The sequence below is a fragment of the Sinocyclocheilus anshuiensis genome, unplaced genomic scaffold (genome assembly GCF_001515605.1).
Source record: "Sinocyclocheilus anshuiensis isolate Anshui unplaced genomic scaffold, SAMN03320099.WGS_v1.1 scaffold1299, whole genome shotgun sequence".
NCBI classification, from domain to species: domain Eukaryota; kingdom Metazoa; phylum Chordata; class Actinopteri; order Cypriniformes; family Cyprinidae; genus Sinocyclocheilus; species Sinocyclocheilus anshuiensis.
The window spans coordinates 123366-134643 of NW_015538011.1; the positions used below are offsets into that span (position 1 = coordinate 123366).

General features: G+C 39.3%; 1 protein-coding gene across 3 annotated transcripts in view; it reads right to left on the minus strand.

Moving 5' to 3' along the window:
- LOC107677498 (pre-B-cell leukemia transcription factor 1-like) overlaps positions 1-10592 on the minus strand; it is a 62866-nt gene extending 52274 nt beyond the window's left edge. For all 3 annotated transcript variants that reach the window (XM_016472429.1, XM_016472422.1, XM_016472438.1), the window contains exons 1-2: positions 10006-10592; positions 8726-8799 (exon numbers count right to left, since the gene is read on the minus strand). In XM_016472429.1, coding sequence (XP_016327915.1) covers positions 8726-8799; positions 10006-10193 — 262 coding nt within the window. In that variant the 5' untranslated portion in view covers positions 10194-10592. The remainder of the gene's footprint in view (positions 1-8725; positions 8800-10005) is intronic.
- Positions 10593-11278: the final 686 nt, after the last annotated feature.

Here is an 11278-nt window from a genome sequence, read left to right on the forward strand (position 1 = left end):
GTGTGTGTGTGTGTGTGTGTGTGTGTGTGTGTGTGTGCAGGTCCTCAATCCCTCCACGTTTCCATGAACACAGGATACGACAGCGAATAAATGTTGATCAGTGTTGATTCCATCCAATGAGTGCATGTCGACTGACAGTGTTCCTAAGCTGCGGCGAAAGGCGGCCATTAATCTTGGTCTGGTTTAAGTAGCATATATTAATTTGTGTCATTTTTACTAAGTCGAGACAGGAAGGGGCGCTCGCCAGTCCGTGTTTGACTGCTCACAGCAGCGGGAGAAGGGGGGGAACTGATGGCTGGGGGGAATATAGTGGGGTCTTTTATGTATTGCGCCGCTACCATCGTCAAAATCAAACAGTGGGACGCGGGTGAGCGGCAATTGCCGGCCTTTGAATTAAACTAAATGAACTCCTGGGGTGTTGGTATGGCAACCGTAGCTGGAAACGGCACCGCCTTTTACACTTAAGGCACGTAAGGAAATTAATGAATTGAAATGTGTTTGTAACGATGAGGATTTTGTGGCAGAGAGAGCCCTAATGCTGTTATATGGATCACGGCCATTGACTGCACCGCTGAGGGGCTGACTCTGACTCCAGAGACAATAATAGCATCTGCAGAGCCTTACTGTAATTCGCTTTTTTACACTGAGCTACAAACTGCACCACAGACTAATATCAGACAGAAATAAAGGAGCTCCGTCGCATCTGCAAGCAAATTTCCTCTCTAAAGCAATTTTTAATCCAATAAGTGAGTAGATGTTTTCGCTGTAATGGCTCTGAATATGGTATCTGTCAGACAACTATGAACAAAGCTCAGTTTGCAGAACGGCTGGCATTGATGCTGTAGATATCCAAACCGGCCAGTGCTGCCATGCTTTTATGCACTTTAGATGCATTCAAATCTTTTGAAAGGAAATATTAAATGACCATTACGATTATTGTGCCTTACATTAAAACAAACAATGACTAACAGTTCGTATTGTTAATTCATGCAAAAATGAGAAAAGGTATATCCCTTACTTAAAATATAAGTATATGTTCGGGGTAGGGCTGCATGATTAATCAAAATAAAACCGAAATTGCAATATGGCTTAGTGTGCACATCAAATGTTTTAGGTCACACAGCGAGTGTGTGTGTGCAGGTCCTCAATCTCTCCACGTTTCCCTGAACACAGGATACGACAGCGAATAAATGTTGATCAGTGTTGATTCCATCCAATAAGCACGTGTCGACTGACAGTGTTCCTAAGCTGCGGCGAAAGGTGGCCATTAATCTTGGTCTGGTTTAAGTAGCATATATTAATTTGTGTCATTTTTACTAAGTCGAGACAGGAAGGGGCGCTCGCCAGTCCGTGTTTGACTGCTCACAGCAGCGGGAGAAGGGGGGGCCTGATGGCTGGGGGGAATATAGGGGGGTCTTTTATGTATTGCGCCGCTACCGCCGCCACTGCCGTCGTCAAAATCAAACAGCGGGATGCAGGAGAACAGCAATCGCCGGCCTTTGAATTAAACTAAATGAACTCCTGGGGTGTTGGTATGGCAACCATAGCTGGAAACGGCACCGCCTTTTACACTTAAGGCACGTAAGGAAATTAATGAATTGAAATGTGTTTGTAACGATGAGGATTTTGTGGCAGAGAGAGCCCTAATGCTGTTATATGGATCACGGCCATTGACTGCACCGCTGAGGGGCTGACTCTGACTCCAGAGACAATAATAGCATCTGCAGAGCCTTTTACTGTAATTCGCTTTTTTACATTGAGCTACAAACTGCACCACAGACTAATATCAGACAGAAAAAAGAGCTCCGTCGCATCTGCAAGCATATTTCCTCTCTAAAGCAATTTTTAATCCAATGAGCGAGTAGATGTTTTCACTGTAATGGCTCTGAATATGATATCTGTCAGACAACTATGAACAAAGCTCAGTTTGCAGAATGGCTGGCATTGATGCTGCAGATATCCAAACCGGCCTGCGCTGCAATGCTTTTATGCACTTTGGATGCATTCAAATCTTTTGAAAGGAAATATTAAATGACCATTACGATTATTGTGCCTTACATTAAAACAAACAATGACTAACAGTTCGTATTGTTAATTCATGCAAAAATGAGAAAAGGTATATCCCTTACTTAAAATATAAGTATATGTTCGGGGTAGGGCTGCATGATTAATCAAAATAAAACCGAAATTGTGATATATGCACTGCGTGTTTCAGTGTATAACGTGGCACTGTGTACTTTTACGTGAGCAGCTCGTGTTTTCAGTATCTCGGAGTGGCTCGGACACAGTAAATGCTGCTTTATGCAAAATCCACCTCTGCATCCAATCTGAGTTTGAGTCGCTTATAACGTTGGGAATGTAACATATGCCAACAATCTGTAATGAGAAGCGCTTATAAACTGACTTTGGTCAACAAGGGCCCTGCGATTATCCGGAAAAAAAAAAAAAAAAAAGCTTGGGGGTTTAAACCGAAATTGTGATATATGCACTGCGTGTTTCAGTGTATAACGTGGCACTGTGTACTTTTACGTGAGCAGCTCGTGTTTTCAGTATCTCGGAGTGGCTCGGACACAGTAAATGCTGCTTTATGCAAAATCCACCTCTGCATCCAATCTGAGTTTGAGTCGCTTATAACGTTGGGAATGTAACATATGCCAACAATCTGTAATGAGAAGCGCTTATAAACTGACTTTGGTCAACAAGGGCCCTGCGATTATCCGGAAAAAAAAAAAAAAAAAGCTTGAGGGTTTAAAATGGGGATATTAAGACAGCCATAAATAATTAGTATTGTAATTTTACAGTTCAGTTTTAAAAAACTACGTAATATTATTATATTATTTTTAAATGCTCTATATTTTTTTATTCTTCAGTGAAATATTAAAAATAGTATTAGTTTTGTTTCATATTTTATTTAGTAGAAGTAGTAGTAGTAGTAGTAGTAGTACTAGTAGTAATAATAATAATAACATTGCTATATAAACACAAAATTGTGCTGCCCTACAAAAAAGAAAACGCAATTTAAATCATAATCAAATTTTTTATCAGACTAAATACGATTAGATTTTTTCCCCCAAATCGAGCAGCCCTACTTCAAAATCCAAGAATAAGGCTTGAATAAGGCTCAGTTTGCCACAAATTAGAGTGCTGATGATTAATTTCATGTGTTGTGATGACTTTCATACAGGAAAGGAGGAGGGGTGGGTTTAAATAAAGGTTTTGATCCTAGAGCAATGTGAAATAATATTAACATGATGTCGTCAGCCAAGACTCTGTACTGAACGCAGGTACGAAATTCAACAGTTTCAATCAGGCCCACCGTAACCTTAAGCCATGTCAATAATTATTCCATAAAATGAGGGTTTGGGTTCCTTTATTGACCATCCGCAGGAGGAAAACACCTCCCACACAAAAAACGCTTCTTCACTATTCACACGGGCAACCTGTTATCAGAGCTAATTAGAGACTCCCACCTCCGTTATACATTTCTGTAATTAGGCTCTTAAAACATGATTAACATGTCTCAATTACGCCAGTCATCATTTGCATAATTTATAAGGAGCTCTAATTGCGAGTGAGTTTAGACTTGAAGCTGGGTAATAACAGAAACACACAGGAAACATTATGCTGCTACTGAGGCATGTCCGTTCCAACGGCCTAAGTATGATTAGTAATCACGTTCCAAATAAAACAGGAGGAGGAGAGACTCCCCTCATGTAGCTGTAGCAAACACAATATTTCTACACAATTCACCATGACGGTCGTTAGATATCTCGCCAGCTCTAAAATTACGTGCCGCACAAAGAACAAATGAGTTAAGGAATGAAGCCCGAAACTTTATTAAGCGCGGTGGTGCAAGCACTACTACCGCTACAATAAAGGTAAAAGAACACTGTGAATAAATATGTGAATATTACAAGAGTAATACATCAAAATACAACCCTTACAAAAAGTACTGTTTACTTGTGTTTGTTTTCACATCTCATCTCATAATAGCTATATTAATATATGAAAGAAAGACATTTATTTGAAGTTGAAAATTATTTTGTAAGAATTTCGCAGCTGAATCTTGTGTTAAAGGTAAATTAATCACTATTCTGAGGCAAGTGGGAGATACATATGAGGTTGTATCACTCATTTGACATTAGATACAAATAAGGAGCTAGGACATGCTTGTTAGTGTGTGCACGTGTCAGTTTAGATGATAACAGTGTATCAAATATCTCCATATTGCTTTTAGCATCATGCACAAGCCAAAAAGCATCATTTGTTGAATGCCACCTTAAATGAACTCTTGCTTGTCTGCATGAAATGGAATATTTTGATTTGGAAAAATTAAATACATGTTTTTAAACCTATTGTACACTTCATCCATGCAATATATATATAAATCTTCTGCTGGAACAACAGATTTCTCTCTGGTGACATATGCCAAACTTATCCAAACATTTAGTTTGCTTAAACCCCACCTCTTTCTCACAATCGACTGCAAGCTCACATTCAGATCTGCCTCCAGCCAATCAACAACCAATAAATAGAACCCAAAAAGTCCATACCCTTCTTTTCTTTTTTTTTCGACAATCCGTTTCACTCATGTCAAAACATGTAAGAAAATATCTGTGCTACTTCTGTTACATTGCGACTTTATACACCAGAACTGACACAAAGTTGCCACATTTAACACTTGCTCATTAGGGTGCACTCATTTGTCTATTATAAAAATACATAAAAAATTCAATTCATAGATACAATGATTTGAATACAGGTATACTATGAGGAGAATGTTTTCAATTTCCCAACTAAAATTCATTATAAATATTTTAGGGCATAAAACCCCTGCAGACCCTCATGAGTGTGTGTCTAAGCCAATACATTACTTAAAATATCAGATAATTTTTATGACAAGGCAAGGTTAGTTCAGGCTGTAAAGTGTCATGTGGTCCAACTGAATCCTCAGAAATGTAATGGTATGTATTAATAATTCATCAAAATATTTGGAAAAAAAAACATTTACCTTGAAAAATATATTTTTTTTTTTTTAAATAAAAATGAAGATGCATGTAGTCACATGTATTGAAATTGAACTGATGAAAATATGTTATACGTTTTACTTGTTAGTTACAACACATGACATTTTTAGAAGAAAAAAAAAATAATTGAAACTTTTCTAAAAGTTTTTCGAGAATGTATGATATGAACTAGACCCAACCCTGATTTTTTTTTTTTTTTTTCAGATTTTTCCTTTTCTTTTTGGTGGACATTTGTTTGTCATTAACCCTCTGTGGTTCAGCGAGTTCAGGCTAAGTTTAAGTTTATTTTTCAAAGCTCTGTTCATGATTGTGCAAATGTATGTCCATGTGAAACAGGCCTGATGAAAGCCCCAAGGGTAAAAGGAGCTGAAACCTGATACCAACAAACATCCAAGTTAATGTCATTGTCAACGTTTCCATACACGACCATCTATAATTCTATATGTGCCAATTACCAAATTCAAATACACACACAGTGGCCTTGCATTTCCAAGAGCACGCAGTACACACAAATACATAATCCGAAACACTTGTGGTGCTAAAGCAGCCTTGTTTAAAAGCCCCCACCCCGCATCACATCCTGTTCCGTGAGCCGGAATACTTGTTTATACTCGCACGCTGGCCTGTGCTGTGTTAGGCCCTGTGTAAAAATACACGGCGAGGTCAGGAGTTCAAGCCGGCTCTGTCTGCTGCTGGCACACCATACTGCCTCGCTTGTCAGCTGCTTGCCAGAGGAGGGCTCATCACTACGCCGTCCTCCCGCATGGCTGTCAACACGACGATGCCACTAACGCCACCACGCAACACGTGGTGTGCGCCAGGCAACTCGCAGCCATGTCAATCTCGGCAAGACGGCCGTAGGTTATGAAGAATTACGGGAGCCATGTCATTTCATGCTCTCTCAACACGTCTGCAGATGAAATATATTAGCGGAGCGAAAATTTATTGTTCCCGTCGAAGAAACTGTGTCGCGTCTGAATAGGAATTACGAGTCGCGCTTAAAGCAGCAGGCTGAGGTGCCTGAGGTGACGACGCAGTTGATCCAAACATTCAAAGTTCTTGTAAATCAAGGTTATTGCGAGCACAAAAAGTTCATTTTTTAAATCACAGAGCCACTGTTTCATTGAGACAAGCGCTCGGTCGGCTCCATGACCTCCACAGTCTGTTATGAAAGCTAAGACACCACTGTTCCACAGCACGCTACACCATTTCAACAAAACAGACCTGCTACGGATTTAATAACCTCGCTTTTCTGGAATCCATCTGGGACTCTACGGCTGTAACAATGTAAAACCATGAACAAGGCTGACTCTTTATTAAAAAAAAAAATTTAAAAGGGTCTGACAAAAATGGTGGCTGCTCTCATTTGGGCGCTCTGCACGCAGCACATTTGCAGTAAATGTCACGGCGGAGGTTTGAGCCATTTTCTCTTTGGCGGCGGTGGATTTTTAGTGGTGTCTGTCTGTGCAGTGTGAAATTACACCCTCACATTAAAAAGAGACAGAAGTGAACCGAGGTACAGCTCACGTCTAATTCTGTAGAGCACAGGGGGTTTAATGTACAAGGACCTTTCAAATCAACCATCAGGGCTTGAGTTTTTTTAAATAAAGCTTAAGAATTTATTTTCAGTGTTTGCTAAACCATGTTCCTGACAGCATTTTCAACAGTATTAGAAAATGACACCTAAAAACACTGAATCTTTTTTCTTTCTACTTGTGGAGTGTTTTATTAAGTCACAACCAGGCTACTATCAATAGAATTCACTTTAAAAACATCAAAAATCGTTTTTTTTCTCTCTCAATTCCCAGGCCAGGGCTCAAAAAACTACAGAAATAGTTTGCAAATGTTTGTGGCTGAACGTTTGATGGCGTAAATAAAACAAATATATTTCTATTTTATATTTATATATGTATATATATTTACATAGCTTGCCCTCCTGTTCCACTTGACAAGTTTCCTTCCTCCCACTTCCTTCAACAACTGGAAAGCCCAAACTTTCTTTTAGTGTTTTCAAAATGAAACAAACAAACAAAAAAAAAAGCAGGAATCAGCTATGTTAATATTTTTACACAAACACTGATCAAATGCAAGCAGGATTGATTTTGATGATCCGATGCTCCTAATGAAGTCCTGAGAGAGAAAACCGCGGCACAACAGAGGAAGCTGAGATGAACCCCCACCCCCTTGACAAAACACAAACAAAAGCTAAGCATGAGGGGGCATCTCATTTGTGCACTGAGATATTAAAAAGATAATATAGACAAAAAACAACTAATTCACACACTCCTCATTTTGGGAGTGACATCACAACTATAATTCAACCAAAAAAGCCCCATCTTCAAAATCTAACATTTTTATAACTTGTTTGGAGTCTAACCAGGTTCATCTCTTCAGTCAAAAGCCCTGCAGGTTCCTGGTTGCCAGGAACTGTGGGAAGAGAAGCGGGAGCAAAAAGCCATGAAGAGGTCCAAGTCACTTTGTTCTTCATCTTGGAAACAAACTTTGAGTGAACCCCAGGTGACGCCAGCTCAAAAGAGCCAGGCATAACTCTTTTCCTCCTCGGAGAACCTTGCTAAACAAGAGGAGGAAAAAAAGCTAACCTAGTGCCATGAGGCCCCTGTGATCGCTGACACAGTGGCCCTCCGAAGCCCTCTTCAGTCGGCCGTAATTTCACTGTGGAGGGGGGAACCTCTCCACTGCAGCGCCTTTTAGACAGTGTGGCAGAGAGCCAAATTCAGCTTCCATGTAATGAAATCTTTGTAAATTACACTTTGGGGCTAATTAGTAGGAAGATACGGCTGTGTTTTCTTTCTCTTTTTTTTGACATTTGTTGTTGTTTCTCGTTGTAGCAATCTGCCTCGAAAACCTTCACTCAGGGACGATCGCATAATCAAAACAGCATGTTCATTTTACTCTAATGAATAGTGCTTCTGATGGACTTTTTAAACTGCTCTTAAAGCACCTTATTCAACCAGCTACATTTTATGCATAGAAAAACTTCCAAATGTATCCATTAACAATTTAGAATCTGCATCTAGCCAGACAGCACAGCAAAGAAAATAAGGTATGTCGCAAGTTTAGAGTCGAGTTTATAAAACTCAGATGGGCATTATCAAAACCATGAGAAAGAGCGAGTAATTTAAAGCCAACACTCAAAATCTCAATTTAATGATTAAAATAGCATCCTAAAATCCATTGATATGCTCATACACTGTAGGCTATAAAAGTAAAATAAAATGAGAAAAAGCCTCATCAGTGGCGCTCAGTGCAGCATAACATAACCAATGGTACAATGCAATGTAAAATGCTGTATTAAGTAATACACTTCAGCTCAGCTGTACAAATTATAATCCTAGCACACAAAATAATAATAGCTATCTATTTGAAGAATCTGAATGCTGTATGAATCACACAATATTTGAATACCATTAATTTCTGTGTTATTATTGTAATATCATAACTTTGACATAGTGCAGTCTTGACTCTAACTGCAAATTCTCCTCTATCAAAATATCTAAAGTAATAACGCACATTCTCACAAGACATGCAACACATCACTGTATTAAAGAGCTCTCTGGCAAAAAAAAAAAAAAAATCAATATTTCAATATTCAGCTTAATGTGATAACTGGATTTAAACAAAGGGTAGCACTTGCAAGTTTTCACTTTCTGTTCTCTGTGTAAGACAGGAAAACCCACCTGTTTTTTCTTTTATTTCACAAAGGACGTTGAATAGAGCCGGCTTCATTCTGTGACAATTCAGTGCATGTTTCCTAAAAACACAAACAGAAAATAAATACCAAGCCGTCACTATGCATGACCTGTCAAAACTGTCAAAACACAGACATTAGGCTTAGAAGAAATGTCTGCTATATCTGATGGAAATGTGTTTTTGAGTATTTTACAAATGGTATTTGAAAGAAGACAGCTGACAAATGGCTCTAAATTGTGCAGCACTTTTTTGGAAGTGATGCATGTGTTAAATGAGGAAAAACTGTCAGAATATTTCACGTGCATCACAGATAGCACCATAAATTGGATTGCAAAGTGAAATTACTATCAAATTCTCATATAAGGTGACTAGCTATATTCCTTTTCCAGAAAACAGCACAACAAAAATAACAGAATAAATATTAAACCACAAATATAACTTGCATATCAGTATAAAAGTGTTTTAATATGCATGGTAATTATTAAACATGCTTTAAAGTCAATTTCAAGTGGTTCAAATATGATTTCAAAAGTAAAATGCTTGCATTTATTTCAAAGTGTTTTAGAAACACCTGTGTTGACAGTTGCCAAGGCTAATAGGGTCAATTGAATTAATTTTTGTCAACACTTCAGTCATATAAATTAGGCATCATGTAGTTGCCTTATTGATTTTAATTACTATAAGTTAATGTGTTATATTTCATAAAATATTTATATGGAAAGTAGCAGATTTAATACCGCTCCTTCAATACACAAACAAGTAGATACAGAAACACTGTAGACACATTGTCATTGTACAGTTATGGACTTTCTTGCAAAGATTAAAAATGTTTAACCATGCATACTCGGTAACATTTATTTCATTGCTTAGTTCTTAGGTGCTTGCAGTCCAATAAATAAATAAACTGGGTCTGAATCCACCCGCAACATGTAGTAAAGTCTATATGGAACTGAATCAATGCGCTTTCTCATTTGTAACTGCGAGATCCAGGGCAATTGGAAATCGAAACGATGCATCTGGGAAGAAGAAGGCGACAGCTGAGATTGTGCACAGAAGCACTCGGAAGTGGCTGTAACATATTTGTAATGCAAAATAAAAAAAAATTACGCTAGCATAAAAGTTTAAAAGAAGATGCGAAAAGAAAGTCGGTGCTCTTCGGGTGGCGCGTAAAAATATAAAGCAGCTGACTTGTTAAAACACTCGGATTCAGTAGCTGCTATGAAGTTAATAATACAGAGACAGCATGCATACATTCTTAGATATATACCTGGCTTGTGCCTCGTCCAGACTTTGGTCGGTTATGGTCATGATTTGTTGTAATATGTCTCCAATGTCCTGTTTTCTTCCCTCGCCGTCCGCTCCTCCCGTGCTATCCTGCATATGCTGCGCCAGGCCGGGGTGTCCGGCCATGCCCACCCCGTGAGAGGAGTGCATCAACCGGGGCTGATCATCCATCCTCGCCGCTGTTCTCTAGACTCTGATGACTTTTTCAATTCTTGCCTAGGAGAAGGAAAATTCCTTCGGGAACTCTCTCCGTCACTCCCCTTTTTCTTTCTGGATGTCAGGAGCGCGCTTACAATATGGAGAGAAGGAGAGAGGGGAGAAAAGGCAAAGCTCCTTCTCACAGCTGGTTTGGGTGAAATCTGATCTGAAGAGCTGCTTTAGGATCAAGCCACTCCTGCTCTTGCCACCAAAGCCAAGACAACAGAGCCCAACTTTGTCTAAGGGCTGCTGTAATCCTGTGTAATCTGCGACTCTGCCGAGTAACTCCTTGTTTCCTTTGACAGCTTTAAGACGTGCTTTGAAGGCGTTAAACGTGGGGAGAGAAGTGCTTTTGTTTCGCACAGGTCTGCTGGCAACACTGACACATAACGGGAGGCTCCGCCCACCAACAATGGCTCATAGCGATGGGGCACCGCCCATCGCCCGTGATTGGACGAGAGCGCGCTGTTGGCCCCGCCTCGGTTCTTCCACGATACGTCAATCATATTCCCGAGGAAGGTGGGTCGCCGTAATAAGCTTTAAAATGTGGCGTTAGCGCTGGGACTGGACAGGGTGGTAACACGGTGATGGATAGGGGTTGAACATGAAAATAAATAATGGTGCTTGGCGTAAAGTCTCAGTGTCCGCTCTTCCCCACTATCAACCAGGACGGGACTGGAGCCCCATGTTATCTCGTTCTGTAAATGAATGTGGTCATTAATGAACGTTTTCATCTGATTCCACCTGTAACATTTATGACTAAAAATTATTTTTGAGTTTGAATGGCTTAAACAGAGTTGTTAATGTATTTTGCACAAAGTTGTCAATTATAAATGAAAGTCAAACTGTCAAATGTGAACATTTGTACATAAAATTATGTCTGTGTCAAAACCCCATAAAACATGGCATAACACATATACAACTGCCATATTTGATACAAGTAATATTTACAGGGTCTATTAATGTATCATGCAGATTGCTCTGTCATATAAACCATGATCATATTACATGTAAGCATGTAGTGTAAGATGAGGGAAAATGTCCCCCTTAAAACACAC